Source organism: Lepisma saccharinum, chromosome 10 (assembly GCF_977018435.1).
Source record: "Lepisma saccharinum chromosome 10, izLepSacc3.1, whole genome shotgun sequence".
NCBI classification, from domain to species: domain Eukaryota; kingdom Metazoa; phylum Arthropoda; class Insecta; order Zygentoma; family Lepismatidae; genus Lepisma; species Lepisma saccharinum.
Window position 1 is genome coordinate 51,006,020 of NC_139238.1, and position 19,203 is coordinate 51,025,222.

At 35.9% G+C, this 19,203-nt stretch overlaps 1 protein-coding gene across 3 annotated transcripts in view; it reads left to right on the plus strand.

Annotated features, from left to right (window-relative positions):
• LOC145994348 (uncharacterized) overlaps positions 1 to 17,519 on the plus strand; it is a 215,917-nt gene extending 198,398 nt beyond the window's left edge. For 2 of the 3 annotated variants that reach the window (XM_083130468.1, XM_083130469.1), the window contains exons 4-5: positions 12,366 to 12,561; positions 17,246 to 17,519. In XM_083130468.1, coding sequence (XP_082986594.1) covers positions 12,366 to 12,561; positions 17,246 to 17,366 — 317 coding nt within the window. In that variant the 3' untranslated portion in view covers positions 17,367 to 17,519. Of the gene's footprint in view, positions 1 to 12,365; positions 12,562 to 17,245 lie in introns of those variants that run through there. The other variant, XM_083130470.1, reaches the window with a different exon arrangement.
• Positions 17,520 to 19,203: the final 1,684 nt, after the last annotated feature.

The window sequence follows — 19,203 nt, forward strand, 5'->3', positions numbered from 1 at the left end:
GGTTACGTTATTTTAAATTAGTTCTCGAGAGTGAGCTTTCTATCTATTTGTATGGGGGTTGGGGTATACAGCCTGCATGTATTATTTTTTTCCTGAAACAAGAAGAAATTCCAAGACAAAAAAAGAGTCGTAGAAGAGTAGTTAATAAAAAAGAAAGAAGAAAACGAAAATGTAAATGTTTAAATAAATTATTGTATAGATCGAGTGAATAATATTTTCTCACAGGGCCTCCTCGATGGCGTAATGATAACGTCATCACCTTATAATCAAGGGATCCCGGGTTCGATACATGGTGGATGCACGTAGTAGTTCGTATGTCATTTTAAACTGAAGTTCCAGTCCAGATTAGCTTATCTGTGCAGAAAAACTAAAAAAAAAAAGAAATTGTCACAGTGTAAGAAAATTTCATGTTCAACCACATACAAAAGGGAATAATTTATTCCAAGTTGGAGTTCACATTTATAGCATCTAACCAACACAATGTTGGATCGCAACGTATTTTCTCAGATCCATTTTAATTATACAGGGTGGGAAATAACCTTTTGCTAGGGGTCTGCAGGAAAAAGTAACAACAATTAAGAAATTATGGTGATACCAAATGTTTACTACGACAATTGTGGTTACAAAAACAAAATTAAAAGTTAGTTCACGACAAAGCACCTTGCTTCAAGGCAAATGCTAAAACCAAGGCCTTCTTCGGCGAAGTGGCATTGACTTCTTCAGCAGTTCTGAATGGCCGGGTGCATCACCGGACCTGAATGCAGCGAAGCACTTTGGGGCTATTCTGAAGGACGCAGTTGATTCCTTGATGATAGTGGAACGTGGACCGGACCGCTATTCCCGGCCAACACTCCTTGCACATCTGGAACAAGTCCTCCGTGACATGGAATGGAATACGGACTGTTTGCGAATCTTCTGAGCTCCTACCCTGATCGTCTTCGTGCTGTGAAAGAAGAAAACGGCGGACATACTAACTTTTAATTTTGTTTTTGTAACCACAATTGGCGTAGTAAACATTTGGTATTACCATAATTTCTTAATTGTTGTTACTTTTTACTGTGGACCCCTAGCAAAAGGTTATTTCCCACCCTGTACGTGCATGATAAAATAACAGAAGTTGAGGAAAGAGAAAGCCAAGCGAAACACAGATGCCTTCTCCAGAATTTCAAATCTCGTTACGTAAGGTTCTGGGTTGAAGTCCCGAGCACGCATGACTCTCTTGTTCTTGCCCTTTTATCTGCTCTAATGTATTTCATCATAAATCGTCGTTATGGTTTACCTCCAGGGGAGGAATAATGACAATAATTGCCAATACAAAGCCAATAACGAACAGAACAAAAACTCAATTAGGGAGACGTCAAGAAAGAAACAAGACTTTACAGTGTCTCCGTCTCTCGGTTTCTCGAATTGAAAATTGCTCTCCCGTTCTCGGTCTCGGCTAGTTAAATATAGAAATCGAAAAAGTATGTGAAGATACATATATTTCATATATATCCCGGTTTTATAGGAGATTTCGTGAGGGATGAAATAAGTACTCTTCGATCATGTTTATTTTTATTAGTTTTGTTACGTAACATCACTTTTCTTCCTAGTCGCGGACGAGTGGCCATTACATGAAATTAATGACGAAATACTCAAACACCTGTGACAAGGACGGTACTCAAATCCGGGAACTTTGGTGACGAGATCGAAGGTTAACCACTTAATGAGCTTGCCCACCGAGTCTGCGTAATGTTGCTTGTGTCAGATTGAATGTCTATGATGTTACTTCGTGCCGAATAATATGACGTGACATTATGATATTAATATATTAATAGTATATATAATATGCCTAGTCATTTCATTGATTGATCCCAATTGCGCACACAAAATATGGTATAATGTCCACTCCTAACCAACCTCCGTGGCGGAGTGGATAGCACAGCGCGCTACGACAGCATGGGCCCCTGGTTCGAATCTCGGCTTGGCCATGGGTGTTCTTGGTGATTGTCCGTTAATCAATGTCATCATATCATCACTCATTACTCATCTTCATCGTCGCTATTTGCCAAAAGTGAAAGAATAGCGACACTAAATCACAAAAATCCAATCAAATGGAACATCTTCACCGATTTAATTCTATACCGTACCAAATTCCCAGTTTATTACTGCTTCTTGCTTCATTTTACTGCATCTCAATTGTTTTCCGATTCGAAAAAAATTGGAGTGTTGAGCAGTTGATTGTGCATTGTTTCGTTGTTTGGATTGTTTAAATAACGTCGTATTAATTAGTTTTAGACCAATCGTGACAGAGGGAATCGAGAGCACAAAGGAAGGGGAAAAGACAAGTTAGAGACCACGGCTCTCTTTAAATGTAGGATTCCTTGAACACGACTGAAGTGACCGTAGAATATTATGGATAAAATTTGTTTCGCTTTTTCCTTTTATTTCTGTTTCAGTTATTTTACTTCGCTTTTCTTCTCCCGCTGGCGTTAATCGTGTCGGTGAGAAAGAATTATAAACTCGTGAAATGGACGATGGGACAAAAAAATATATATGCCTGTCTCACGGTTCGAAACTGTGAACACAAAATATTGTCTTATTTTTACAATTTACGCCAAATATGGTTCTCTTTCTCAAGGCGTTCCATTGCCTCTCCGATGGCGTAGTGGTAACGTCTTCGACATGTAATCAAAGGCTTCCGAATTCAATACCAGATAGAGGAACATTTCGTTCGGATACCACTTTAATCTGTAGGTCAAGTGCATAAACTAGACTTAAACCATTAGCGTGTGGCATGTGGCCTGTGATGAGAACCATCATTTCAGTGAACCTTCTTGACAATGACTAGTATCACTCGAAAAATATTTTCTTACGAGTAGATCTTGTTAAGAAACCAGTTGCTGAAATGTTCTTCTTGAGGCCACGTAGCACCCAGCTGTTGTTTGTTGTTGCTGGGGCATGAGTCATGAGACTCATGCTATCAATTCTCAATCCTTCCCGAGAACTCAGATCCACCAGACAAACTTAAGCGAATAATTTGTTATTTGGGTTGCATAAACAACAGGTTTTAAGACGTTACGAAATTCTAGGTACCGTGGCCCAGGTAATTCTTTCTCCGACTGTGTATATATATATATATATATATATAGAGAGAGAGAGAGAGAGAGAGAGAGAAGAGAGAGAGAGACAAAGAGAGATAGAGAGAGGAGGGGAGAGTTTACAAATAGATGAAATGTTAAATTTTTTTAAGCGTTCTATTTTATTTAATTCTTGCTTTCTGTTAATAATTATGAATAAGATTTTATACTTATAACAGTCTTTCATTCGTGTTTTATCTTTATTTTATGTCACACAGCTTATTGTTTACATTCAATTGTCTGAAATATTCAAATAGTTCTGTCTTCCGCGAATTAACAATGTTTTCAAATTTTCTTTAATATTCTTGAAAAGTCATTATAATTCTGTTTAGAAATAAATATATTTATAAATTTAATGTTGCGTATTAGCTATTATTATTATTACAATAAAGAACATGTCTAAATGTGAGTTAACGAAAGGAAGAAACTTTTTCGTATCACGACTGCAGTTTGAAAAAAGTTGATAGAGGTATTAAAGGTAATGGACTGTCCCGAGTAAATCGCTAAATCGTACATCTGATAGCCTTGCATCAATGAATTTAAAACTAAAACCAGCCAACATTGCAGACTACAGACTTCTTCACAACAAACACATTCATTCTTGCAAGAACAAAATTGAAATATTCACAAATTTGCAAAATCGTCGATGTTATTTTCGGTACTTTTTATAGGTTTATATTTAAATATTTCATGGTTCGAGGGGGGCATGGGCCACGTGGTCCTCTCCTGGGTACGGGGCTCTCCTGAACACTTCGAAGAATCGTGAATTGGGTACTCAGAGGCTAAGAGGGCAGTGGACTGGAGAGCAGAGGTAAAGAGGGCTCCGAATGAATAATAAAGATAAAACTTTGAAAAGAGTAAAGATCGAAGGGCCCTATGAAAATGTTAGTTCTCTATGAAAGCTTTTATTGCAAAGAAATACATCTAACATTTATCTACTTTACTGCGCTCGCATAGATAAAATTCCTGTGAGAGTCGTATCTAGTTTATACTTATTACTTATAACAATACAAGCTGTTTGTGATGACTAAAAGTATGAGCTGGGACGTTTAGAAAATTGAAAACAATTTAAACTGAGAAGGCGTGTTTGGCGATTAGTCAGTGCTCGTAGTGAGGAGGGATGCGGGGGGATGGTATCCCCAGTAGGCATCCCCCAAGCTGTCCCATTGTTACGATGTTAAACCATAGGAACATTCCCTGAGCTAACCCCAAAGCTCGACCAAACATCACCGCAGCTAACATTTTCCACTTCAAGCTCTGGATAAAGTGCATGAAGGTGCACAACTTTCTCAGATTCCTCGAACACAGAAAACTTGATTTTCACTGTAGATTCGACTTTTTGAAACCTACTGTGTCAATATCTAATACAACCGAATTATGTAAATCCAACATTTTGAAAAATTCACCCAGATGTTTCACACCGAAATCAAGATGTCTAAGCAAATTATTTATGTAACTCCTATAAGTCTGAAACACAACTCTGCAGAGCAATTATCTCAGTTTGTTAATTTATAAGAGGTATAGGCGGAATCCAAGATTAAAAGTAGCAAGTCCATGCTTACCAGGTTTACTGACCATCCCTGTCAGGTTATTGATTTACCTTTAGACATCAAGTTAAAAACAACACAGAAAGTGCACATCTAGATGCACACGATTCGTGGATACGTCACGAAAATTAGTTGCTAATAGCCCTTTTCCTGGCGTTTTGAATATATCCGTTATTAGAGTTAGACAGTGGTGTGCCAAGGAATTTTGAAAGGGGGTATACGTAGCCTATATTTCATTTGAGTAGCCCTTCCTCATTATTCTATAATTTCCATCGCCTTCACTCTTATATTTTTTTTTAGAAAAATCGGGTCAAAGGAGGGTGCTAGGACACACGCCACACCCCCTTGGGAACGGCACACATAACATTGAAATTGTAATTTTACAGTAATGTACTTTAGGAGGTTAGATTTGGTGTTCGTAGCATATATTAAGTCAGGTGATGATTCATCAATGACTATGATGCGCATGGGGACAAATTTTTTAATGGTTTAAGATCCTTGATTATGCATTCTCTTAATAGAATAATGAAGATCTCCTATTTTTAACACACACAAGTTTATTTGATACGTGTCTATTTTTACTAACTTAATGTAGGTCATAAATAATATTGCATTTGAATCATATCTAATACCAAATTTTATATCTATTTGTATTTCTTGTAGTTTTTAAATAACTAAAAGGATAAATATTTCCTTGTGAAATTATTAATTATAAAATTCTGCGCAGGATATGCTTTTGATATATTTATTTTTTATCAAAGTGATATACAGATTAATCAGAGGATTCCATGCACGTGAAAGACAATAAATTAACTTGATACTTCGTATAATGTACTAAGTGTCATACGTGTGGCTTTTAAATTATGGGAGTATATCGATATTTTATTTTTGATTGTGTGGACGCTGTAAAGAAGGATGTATCGACATATATAATTATCGCAGCAAACAGACAAACAGGAGCATCTATAAATTTTATGTATCCTCAGCGTAGCATTTTATAGGCCTTCGTTGTTAGAACATTTCAATGTTTACATTAGTTAGTTTGCGCGATATCAAGATACGACTATCTTTACTCTCACGGCTAGGAAGAGGAGCCGATCAAGTTAATTTGTTTCCTTAAGTTACTATTTGCTAGGTCTATTCGTTTAACACAATTTGTATTTACAGCTTTGTTCTTTCCTCGTGGATACTGATGGATACTCATACACAGTGCACCTACAAAGTTTTAGACTAACTCAATAAAAAGTGTAAATATGTAAAATTTACCATGAGCGTTAGTTAGTCTTCGATGTACATGCCTCCTACGTCCACACACTTAGTGGCATGGCTGTACAATTGCTTGATGCCCTTAGGATATCTTCTTTTGGATTGTGTTTAGGTGCCTCGTCACAGCTCCTTCAATTTTCAAAATGGTTTAAAAACGTTGGCCCTTCAGGTTGGATTTCAATTTGATAAATAAATAGTAGTCAGGCAGTGCCAAGTTTGGCGAACAAGGCTCCTGGTTTAATACAGTCACTTATTTCCGTACCAAAAACTGTTCGACAACAATTGCCTTGTGGCTTTGCACATTATCGTGCTGCAGGAACAAAGCACTGGATTCAACTAACTCTGGTCTCACCCGACCCAAATGGCTTTATATACAGCTGCAGTCACAGTGTGACTTTCAGGGAAAAAATCCTTTTGAACCACGCGTTCCACTCGAAGAAGACAACAAACATTGTCTTCACACGAGACTTCGACTAGTGGAGTCCACCACATCTTCCCGGCCATCACAGAATTGACGATGGCAGATGAAAACATTGGTACGAGAAAGGCTTCATTGCCGTAAGCGAGATTCAGCATTTCAACGTTTCCTGAAGGGGTTTTACAGAGTTTTACACAAACTTGGTCGTCACTCTTTGTTCTGTTTTCAAATCCATGACTAGGGTACAAAACACTGCAATAATTTAAACACTGTAACTCACTCAATGTTTCACCGAAATAGACACCGATTTCACTGTACACTCACCACAAGCGACACTACGTAATACATGTACCAAATGCCTAATGGCAGCATTTACCTTGTTACAATATTGCCAGTTTAATAACTTAGTAGACAATCTGTGTAGTTCACAGAGAATGACAGAGATACAAATTATGTTGGGTTTAATTTACTTCGTTTTTATGCCACTTGCTGCTAATCGCTAAGATGAGATGGAGCGACAATGTGATGAAATTAATGAAGAAACACCCATTCCAAGGTCTGGATTCGAATCTGGGAACCCTGATATTTTACCCCGCTGTGCTAACCGCTCTACAACTAAGTTAGGCTCTATTAATAACTGCATTGCTACTTAAAAACTTAGTATTTATATTAGAGGTACTGGAGTAATATTAAATAGAATATTGATATGAAACAATATTTTTCCATCGAGGCCCCCAAATGTGATGGACGACCGCCTAAAACTTTTCATCCATCAATGATAGACATTTCTAGCTTTATAAATTTGAAATCTACGTCTTTAAATTATAATCAGAAAGTTAACTCAATAAATGTTATCTTAAACTCTATATGCATTATAGTAAATAACTGTAACATACCGTATACCTTGAAGCAGGGAAAAGGGAGATTGACTTGCCATTTGTGAAATGAAAGTCTGTCAAGATTATGTCAACACTTAATCACTTACGTCCGATAACCATAACTCCCGCCGTCCACATGCAGAGTGGTCAGCGTAAAGAATTTCCAAGCCAGAAATTCTAGAATCCCAAGGGTGTATCATTCTCTTTGTTGTATCATTCTTTCAATCAGTTCATCATTCATCTTCACTGTTTGGATTAGCACAAAAGGTGAAAATGTGACCTAAAACAACTAAAATATAGAGTAATTGGAGGAGAGCTCCCCCTAAGAGACAATTGGTTGAAACCCCTTCACCTTTTACTCTACTTATGTTGCTATATGTTTAACCCAACCCTAATCTATTCATATTTCAATGGATTGTGTTACAATTTCTATAAATTAAATATAACCTGAAATTTGAGCCATTTCTTACAAAACGGTGGTACGTTTGGCCATTTCTCATGAGAATTACATTTGAGATGCCCCACACGATAAACATTTATTTAGATATAGCACATTTCTTCTATGAAACATGTACATTATTAAAAGCAATCTTTTTGTTCAATGAAAAGCAAAATATTTTACAATCATTACATGACATAACTTAATAATTTATCGGCAAGAAAGGTCTTTAAAATATAAAAATAGAAAACGTTTGCTAAGTACACTTATTCAAATTCCTCCAGGAATGTTTAAAATCCTTTGTTCTCCCCGTTCTCTCACCATACAAGGTGTATGCACTTCAGAGAGTCTACCCTGAAGTTGCATTTTCCCAGTCTTCCCAGCATTCAAAAACACTTGAATTCCTTTCCTACTTGTGAGTCCACGTTTTCTTAGTCACATGAGGATTTCTGAGAATTGGTTCCTACGTTATCGTCGTCATTTATTGATTCAACTTGTATTCTTCATCTTGCACATTTCCCCTTAATCGATCATTTCTTACTATTTATCCATAATTTATTATATTTTACTTTGAAATATCTTATCTTATTCACTTTAAAATTACTACAGTTATTATTTTAAAGAAAATCAGAAACAAAAGGAAATGCGGCATTTCTCTTCACATGATATTAAGGGGCATGTAACCTATCCTTAAATGAACGGGTTAAAGTTACAGTAGTGTAAGTCACTTTCTCAAAAAACAATATAAGTCTGACTCACAGCACTTTGCTGATCAACACAGCAGCTGTTTCCTTTATCACTAGACCTTAAACTGTCATCTGTTGACAGTTGATTGAATATCTGATTGACTTCACGTTTTCTGTTAGCAGATTGACGTATACAGATCTGGTTTCTATGTCTAAGTCATTTTTTTTTCAAAGTGACTTACACCACTGTAACTTTAACCCGTCCAAATACTGGGTAGCTCTCTAAGGAGAGATGCTCTGCCGTGCTTGTTGAAAATACAACACGACTGTTAAATCATGGGAAACCATTTTTTTCTTCATGTTTTCTATAGCATTTAGCGTAAAACGAGGCTAAATCAAATTCTAGAACTAGAACTGTAATAAAAGGTAGGTATTTTACACTTGAGATAGAAAAGCTTTGGATCTTACGTACTCTTTGTCTCGATTATTAAAAAAAAATGACATGTCAACTCAGATTTCACGTATGATAACGTTCAGGCTGCAACTGAGAACAAAGAGCAGAAAAAGTCACATTCTCGCAGGAACTCCCTGGAAGCACGTGGGATATCCCTGGAAGGGCATATCATGACCCTACCTCCATTCTGTTTAAAATTGTTAAGTGCGAAGTTCAGAAATGTCTGACTCTTTACCAATACCTTGTGCTTTTGTTATGTACCATCGTTTTTCTGCCAATTTATGACGAGAGTCAGTGACGATTAAATGAAATTGGTGGAGACACTCACAAACAACACACAGACGGGACTCAAACCTGTGAACTTTGGTGGTGAGATCGAACCACTTATCGTTCTCGGCCACTGAACTTGCTTTTGCTGTATTGAGAAAAAAAACACTTTATTAGATCAAGGGTGTAGAGAACAAACAGACATCCTACTATCCTTAGTACGCAAGATTCTATTTCGCATGGGGGATGGAATTGTAAAGGTGTATTTTACACACTTCCGTTCTGGAGGGGGAGAGAGACAGAATAGAGAAGTTTTAAAAGTTGTTCAATTTGAAAAATGATAGTTGTGGGTAATTTTAAGGGGATTTCCATTGACAACTCCCCCCCATACCTTTAGTTGAAAATTTTAATTTTCTCAAAATTTTCGAAAGCGCCATCCGGCCCCTTGCGTACGACAGTGTCTCCGTTGACACAAGTGGTAGATAAGCGATGAAAAATAAGAGAAGCGAAAATAAGAAGAAACACCGTAAATATAATTTTCAATGATTTTACGCAGTGATTCCAGTTGCGTGCAAGAAGGGCTACACAATCGAGAGCCAATATATCCCACTTCTATACCCTGTCCCAGCTAACTGTGGAGCAGAACCGAGCATATCGGCAGAGGAAGAGGAGGAAAATCGAGTGGTGAAAGCGCAGAGTTGCCAAACGTACGGTCCTGACCGTACATGTACAGACGTACGGTCCAGACCTTAGTCCGTACGCTAAATGCACGGCTTGTCAAAATTTGCTCTTGCAGTTTTATCCCTAATATTTTTGTTAAGAAATTCTTAAACCAAGCGTACGGACATGGAGACAAAAATACAGGCCGTTTACTATGTGCGTACGGTATTGTGGCTTTCAAAAGTTTGCAACGCTTGTAGAGTGGAGCAGGAAAATCGGGTAATTCCAGTCGCACATTACGCAATCTCTTTTCTCTCACTTTATATTAGTGGAGCCGTCTACACTACTTGCGCAGAGACTTGTTCTCGTTCGCCCGGTCTACAGTTAGCTGGTATTGACTTGTACACAATTGTCCTCTCACATTCTTGACGCGATTAACCTTATGTTGATTAATGCAATGTTATTATAAACAACCAACCTACGAAGAAATCCACAAAATACACCAATGTGCCGCACGTTAAGAATAGGGAAGCATGTGATATTATTACGCAGATTTAGGATTTAGAAATGAAATGGGGCCGGCCCCCGTGGTGGAGTGGTAAGCACATCGCGCTACGATGCCAGGTGCCCTGGGTTCGAATCCCGGCGATGACATGAATGTTTGTGAGTGTCCATTCATCAATTTCGTTATATCATCACTCATCCCCATCTGCACAATTTAGCCAAAAATGCCAGAAAAGGCGAAGAAAAATAAAGCAAATCAATCAATAAAATGGGAATTGGAATCCAACTAATCACACCGTTTTCTTAAATTTATTTATGATCGGAATGAATAATGAATTGACAAAACTCGTGAAAGAAGCAAATAACGTGGGACAGTAGCAGTTGTCACGAAATGATAGAGTATTTTTCGTATGATGTGAAACGCCCTATAAAATCAAATTGCATTAAAAATTTACACTATATCTACGTAAAGTCCTGGTTTTCGTGATGTTGAATGTGCCTCTGTGTGCTTTGAAGATAAGTGATAAGACCAATTTTTTAATGTTAGTAATTACCGTATTTTTTCTATATAGGTTATTGATTCACGCCGGGTATATATGATTGCATTAAACATCTGAATGAACAAACACAATGGTGTTGTCGAAACTTGAACTCGGAACCTTGTCTGGCGAAATTTCAAATTTTCGATAAGATGTCAGTGTTTCATTTGACTTTCTCTTTCCTCTGGTTCTGGCAATTTTATCACTAATACTTTCATTAGATATCAAAATAATTAAATCAGAACTACCTAAAATGAACGTCATATTGTACGTGTATATTCCCATACATATATTTCGTGACGACTTGTGAACTCGCCCCTTGTTTATATAAATTGTCATTTTTATTTTGCGTGTAGATAAAGATGGGAACATAACTTGAAGAGAAAAACAAGAGGGATGTCTGAGATAACTTAGCCCCTTGGAGAAATATGATCAAAACAAGGAATGTGGACGTTTGTTAGTGTATGTTTGAAATAATATTCCGTCCCAATCCCAACTTAGAATTGGCTTCCCAACTTTTGGGTACTGAATAGTCGGAATATTTCGAATGATTATGATGCTTAGTTTCTGAAGTTTTCTGGATGCTGTGTCAGAAAGTAGTTTGAAGTGATAAGTCTCATTCCAGAAATACAAAAAAATAATCCCTTCATGAAGAAATAAAGCATACACTTCTGGATTTTCTCAGTCACTAGAAATCTTGGACATTTCAATTACCAAAAATTTCCCAAACCTTTTCCATCACGAAGGACCGGAACATTTTCCTATCCTGATTCCGTCTCGTCCAAAAATGTTCCGTCCAGCACATCCCTTTTTGAGTAATATATGGCAGTGCTATTGACTAGCAGTTGAAGAATTTTTGCTACACAACAATTCATTAAAATTAAAGTTTCACCTCAAAATGTTTCTTTTAACCATATTATATGCTAATATCTAGTAGTAATCTATTGTATTAACTGTAAATACGTTCCTGCCCAACATCTTGAAAAAACGTGTCCTACGTTTTGGTAAATATAATTTGTTAGCCATTTAAAAATTGTAATGTGCGATACATGGTCTTTTTAATTGCTTTCTGTCTTGTGGGAGAAAGAGCATATTTCTAGGAATCTAAATTGCAAGTATAAACACATACTCTACAATACATCTTGTCTAGATACGTGTATTTCAATACCATAAGCGACTGGACAGAAAATATTTGATAAAATTGAGCTATACTAAGTTAAAGCTTTTCATAATAAGTCCAAAATCTATTCTGAAGGACTGAGGGAACAGATAGATAGGATTTCCTGACGCAAAATGATGAAAGCGATATGCAATGCAATTATGTGTAGTGAAAATTATACATTGATATACAAGGGTGAAGTGCAGCACCACATCTGATGACAGCCTTGTTAGCATGTATTTTCTGATGTCCATATCAAGAGATAAGGAATATACAAGAATTATTCTTTCTAAACAAAACAATCACTAATTTATCATGTGCAGTCCAAAATAATGTACGAAATATGAACAACATATTAGTATGGTAGCTTTGTGTTGTGAACGTATACTCCACTACAGAATTAGATAGTGAGGCGTGTTATCTCCGCAGGAAGAGTCGAGAGGGTTCTGCTGTGGAGATTTCTCCTCAATCTCCTCGAAGACTCCAGAAATGCACCTTATCTGAGATGGGTTCAGAAGGAGGAGGGGATCTTCAGGATACTAAACACTGATTGGCTGGCGAGGCTCTGGGGGCGGAGGCATGGAAATCCCAACATGACGTATGAAAAAATGGCAAGAGCAATGAGGTTAGTAAATTGTAACAATTAGTTTGATTTATATGACATTTTCAATTGTTTTCAGATATGTTACAAGAAACGTTGATTAAACATTATCATTTTTACCAGATAACGACAAATATAATGGCATTCGTAATGATACTGGCGTCATCAGAGGAGGATAAAGAGGCGCATCCATCCTAAATATTCACATACAGGAACTATATAGTTCCTGGTCTGATAATGATATTATACACTAGATCACTCTAATAATTAGGATAACAGATCTTGAAGTTATAATGAGCTGCCTACAACAAAATATTAAACATGGAACTTCTAAGATGTAAAGAATATATTGAAAAGAAGAGAATGTCTCCTTTTTCAAAATCATACAAAGCATTGGTTCGGAACACACTGATATTCCAGTAAAGCTTTGCAACTAGAATCATATACTCTGTGCCGGGAATCTGTGCAGCAAGGCCACGCATAACGGTAGAAAAGGTGACAAAGCCAGTGGGCGCTGCTTCTAACAGCTGGTAGCTTCAGCCGCATTTTCCTCCTCTTGCACTCACTTCCCCTCTCACGCGTTCATTGGTCGAGCCCTCTCGAATCACAACTTGCACAGAGACTTGTTTTCGTTCTTTTGCTCCAGAGATTCCAGGGATAAAGTATAGGTATCCACAAAGGAATGGGTAGAAGGTCGAGTTTCCTATACTTGGAAGCTAACTGTTTGGCGCATCGAGCTTTATACAGTATTATTAATATTTTGCATACATAATTATACACAATTCAATCAACAATACGTGTAAAAATATCTTCACATTATTACCACTGGAAATAATAACGGTAGAGCCAAGTGTAATGCCACATAAGCAATACATATCCTTCATTCCTTATTCCTTATTTAACAATTCCTAAAATTTTAAGTGTAATAAAGGGTAAGGCCTACACTATTAAATAATAATAAAATTTATTTTTTCTCTACTTACTTCTAAGTAAAGAACCACGAAATGGGTAAAGGAAAGTAGCAATGAAATTCAGAATATTTATATGTAGAATAATAAACTGAAGTTCAAGCCGCCTTGCCATCAACAAGAATTTAATTGTCCCTTAAAATATATAGATATGTCAGTCCAACATGCGCAATATATGAAAGTGAAGACAGTCGTCTTCTGTATAGGTGATGACCTACCAGATCTAGATTTCATCAGATACCACAATTTCGCAACAAGAAGGGTAAAAAAAATGTTTTTGTAATGAATGTTCTACACAGGATTTATTAAAGTAAAGAAACACATAACGTTTGTTTGTTTGTAATTTTACAGAAGGCGTTAATAAAGAGAGAAAATTGTAGAAATTGCAAATCATATAAAACATGTATATGTCCAGGGCTGCTCATCCTCCAAGGCCAATGGCGCATCCCTCCTAAAATCAAGTCACGTGCCCTCCCCACAAATCATATCATTCATGCCCTCAAACCATATCGTTATCCACACAAAGTATTTTTTTAAGACAGCGTGTATACCGAAAGTAACTTATTTCTTAGCTTTTTTGAACACTATACTTGATCTGCCCCTCCTCCGTAAACGGGGGTGCCCCATCACTCGAAACCGCCCCTAAAATCGTTCATCATAATCCCTTCAAAGTAGTTTGGATGAATACGTAATAATTGATATCTATTTGAATGAAATACCATGTTAAACTGTCCATATTTTTTAATTGTTCGATTTTCGAAAAAAACGTAAAGCTAGCACATTGATTGGTTAAATGTAGTAAATTAAATTATGCAAATATGCATACAAATAGTGTTTGTGAGTGGGTTTATAATACTCACAATTTGAGTATTTAACACAAATTGTTACATAATTTATATCAAGATAGAAAATTCAACCTTGGCAAACCAAGTAACATGCTCCAGCCTTATGATCGATCCAATTATTGCTTCAGGAGACATTACAGAAACCTAGCTAGAAATTCTTAAGCTCAGGGTAGATAATATTATACGGTTCCTCTTTCAAAGAACTCACCCTCCCCCCCTCGTTTCGCGGAACAAATATATTTATTTTAGTAACCCATAACAATAATAACGTGGATTTTATCGTAAATGCAAATTTTACTCGTTAATGTAAACTTTCCTGTAACATGTTAGAAATGCGGATTCGATATATGTTTGTTCGAAATGGTGCACCTGCTTTAAATTAAGCAGTATACTAACACTAAGCACTAAATTTATGAAGTGATGTTATTAATGAATATCGAGAATATCGCTTATGTCTTGTAATGCAGATATAGTATTAAAGTTCACAATCATCTCTGGAAAGCGCCAAACACGCATTCCCGCAACACATTATTGCGAGAAAGAAAATTTTTACATCGATTTCTTTGTATGATTTAAGTAATTTAATGAGATGTCTATACTTTCTTAGGATCCGGAGATATTTAGTCTTTTTCAGCTTCTCTTTTGGCACGTTCGCGGTCGAAAACGTGTGGATACCACGTTTCACATATCGATAAATGCAGTCTCCAAAAATAATGCTCGAACTCCCTCTCCACTACAGTAATCCTCTGACAATCTACGATTTAGCACTTTATCAAGAGCTTCCTATCACCCCTTTCTATTTAATACTTAATCTTACCATCAAAATTTCCATGCCAATTTTAGGCTAACTGTTGATATTGAAAAGTGGATATTTTCTTCTCCAAAGAATTATTCTCAGTCTCCACATCAGAATTTCCGCAACAGTCTAAGACAATAGTAATACATAAGAATTGAATACGCCCTCAATTGAATGCTCAATTCCCTTCTAACTAAATATACCCATCATAATCTAAGACCAAGAGTTGGATACTGTTCCCCCACCACGTTCAATTCACAATCCCCCGAAATATGTAAAAGTTGGATATTTCTTTCTCCCCCTCGATAATACTCTTTTCTTCATCTAGTGGATTAAATATGTTGCATTTAAAGTGTAAAATTTATACATATACATTTAAATAATGTATATGTACATTTTGTAAAAATATATAAATGTTGAATTTTATATTATTTGAAGGGAACAAAATGCCCCCCAAAATCTCGATGGCGCAGAAAGATCCTAACTGCTAAGCAAAATATTTATTTAATTACGAAGAAACATATTTCGCTATTATTGTTATTATTAGTAATAAAAACTAGTATTGAAACTCAAAGGCTGATCTTCTCATAACAACTTTACTACACGTTTGCTTCAATTACTGTAACAAGGGAGGAGCCAATATGTGAAAAAAAAGTAAACAGTGACCATATTTATCTTATCATTTCAGAACAAATCCATTTTTAGGATCGAATGATGAACATGTGACTCAAAAGAACCAAGGGTATAGATAAGATAAAATATTATTCATTTCCTTCTCTTTTTTCTGCACTTAAAATAGCCTATGTTCGATTTGACATCTAAAATGTTGAACAGGGGCAGTAAAGGTTGAACCTTCTTTCGGTGGGAGAAAAGAGCATATGAATTTGTTCCCAATCACTCAAACTGCAGTTTTTGATTATCGTTGTAAGCAACACACAGTGTTCGCTTACGGGATAAACTCACATAAGTAGCAGATGTTGGTAAAATTTTACTTCTATACAGAAGAGCTTTGATCGACTATGAGTTGGTCCACAGGATCATCGAAAACGAGAACAAAATGCGGAGCTCGATTCCAAATATCTAGCAAGCCATTGTTCTTTTAAACAGCTGCCAATTCAATTACTATATGGTTTTTGTTAGTTTAAAACTTAGCAATTTTATACTACCTCTAGGCATAAGTGTATGATAAAAAAAACTGCATGGTCTTCACTTTTGCAGTTAGCAGGGGGACGTGTCCCCTTCAATAATTTTGTGACAAATGAGAATGAGGGACGCATTTTTCTGTCCTACGTAACATATACATCTAACTTATTATTTTTTTATTTCTTCTTTCTAATGGAAAATGTAAGGTTTTGTAGTATCTTATCACTTTAGGGTATTTGTTGCTAAGAAGCGTGCAGCGCATATAATGTTTCATATATCATCATGTAAATACATTGATTACAACAAGATTGAAAATACTCATAATACTTTCAAACGGTCATTTAAATTCTGCGAGGCCATTGAAGAACATTCTCATGAAGTGTGGCATTTCAAAAATGCTCACTGAGAGGAAAATCCAGTAAGTACTCTTGAAGAATCAAGATATTAAATACATTATGCTTCAAGAAAGTAATAAAAAAAATCAGCAACCAGAAGCGAAATCAGAAATCAGAGAAAGAAATGCCCCCTCTTCCCCCTTCAAATACCTCCTTTTTATTGTGTATATCTTCTAACATATACATCGATCCTACATTACTCATATTACTCCCACTCATAAATTTTCTGTCCATCGCTACACAACACCAAATCATCGAACGACACTGATCAAGCAAGCCATTCACCAAATGAGTGTCACTTCGCTATTCCTATTCTCATCAATAACCGTCATAATCTCCCACCATCCAGTTTACATCACTGAAAATGAGGCAAAATATTGACATTCTCTTTTGGTAATATTATAATTGCTTTAATAGTACCTAAAGCAAAACAAATAGTATGGCAGATACCCACAAATGTTGCCATCTCAAAAATGTCTACTATTCAACGGATCTTCTATTGTTTTAATCGACAACTAGTATTCAACTGCGTTTACTAATTATTCTACTTTTTCTTTGCAGAACATATTACAGAACAAGTGTTCTTCTTCCTGTGCCGAGAAGCCGCAACCTTCCAAGGAAACTGGTGTACAAATTCAATCCCGAAGTCATTCAAAAGTGGCTGAACACAAGACTAAAGTAATAGTGCAAGGGATGCCGGTGGTGCCACTAGTCAAGGGTATTGCTTTGGTTAGGTGTTTACGTAGTGCATAAACCTTATATCTACCTCAAGAAAAGTGTCATGTTTGTGTGCGTCTTCTGTTAGTTAATATGTGACTCTGGACTTCACATCCTTATCTACATCCAAGATTCCAATGTAACTTTTTTAAAAAAAAAAAAAAAAAAAACAATATGAATTTTCACTGGATTTTATCTTGTAAAATAGCACATTAAGAAATATATTTCTTCTATGATTTAAGGTATGTTGTAATTTCTTCGGAATTTGCAGTTTGATGTCAATTTTGAATTATTTGTGCGTTGTTTAGCGTTTTGAGACATTTACTTAACTCTTTACAAAGAATTTGATTTAAAAACAATTTTCGTCAGAATTAATTACTTTCTGCTGCATATTTTCACTCCCTGTCTGAGATTAGTAAAATCGTTTTATAGTTATAGCACAATTAGTCCAGTGGATATATTTTCACTATTTCTCTTCTTTGTAGCACAAAGCGCTTTCTTTATATTGCTCATGTTTACTGTGCAGTGCCAGCTTGCTCCACAAATCGTTAAATATTTTGAGCCCCATGCTCAAATGCTCCGCCTTTCTATAAACTCCCTAAAATGAAAACGTTTGAGAGAAACATTAATAATTCACAAATGGAGGACAGAAGAGAAATCTGAAATTTCCACGACAATGAGATCACTTGGAGCTCATAATAAGAGTTTCGTTAAGGTGATACTTTGAATATGAAATATATTTGATATTAGAAGTGTCAAAAACTAGCTTCATTAACATATTGAATATACCATGTAAGAATTTATGGAATTGAAGAATTTAAATTAAAGTAAAAAGTTATAAAACTCCATTTAATACGTAGTTTGTTACAAAATAGAACTACCAATTAAATGTGTAAACTCGCAAAATGCATAGTCTATTACTGAACCACCTAAATATTTCTAAAATAATGAGAGTGATAATTATAATATCATCACTTGTTCGTTTGAATTGTTGCATTTTTATAGTATGTAACAATATCCCTTCTTAAAAGTTGCCTGTTTTCATATACTTTCTCCGTTTTAAGTCCCATAAATACATATGTATTTAGAATTTTCAAACAGAACTTAGAGTTTTTTCAAATCCATGTTCATTTACTCATTTACGTCTTTGAAAGTTACAAATCGTAACTGAAAAAATGCACAGGAAACGATTGATAGTTTGGGGAGACCGGAAATGTTGCAAGTCGATACATTGCAATTAAAATCTGTATATGTCTGCCTGTTTCAATTGGTATGTGGTCACCCTTGATGTTACGTTGGTGGTGTAGTCTCCAGATTGTTAGCTCAAGCGATAATATATGATAAGGATTTAGGATTTGTCTGATACTAAATAATTGTCTTATATTTTCGTTTTCATAAATTATTGGAAAAATGCTACTTCTTCAACCTTAGACATGCGCTCAAGAAGGAGCGTATTTTTTTAGAAGTTCTCATACAATATTTTAGTGTTTTTGTTTCTTCCTACGTGCTCTGTAGAAGGATAACGTATTTTAAAAATCTATCGTCACGTCATTGAGCTGATCCTATGACAAAAACAGATGTTATTCTCTGTTCCCTTGCCTATGCTTGGAGCTTACTCATTGTGGGTTTGTGTTGTATTTCACGTGATAAGTGTTAAAAAAAGCCAAAAGTGACAAACACTCGTCGTGATAGTTCACATTCACTCCAATTGTCTTCTAGTGAAATGAATGAGAGAAGCCATCTCGGCAACGATCGAATAAATATTTTACATTTTACATTGTGCTATGGAAATGTTCGTAGAT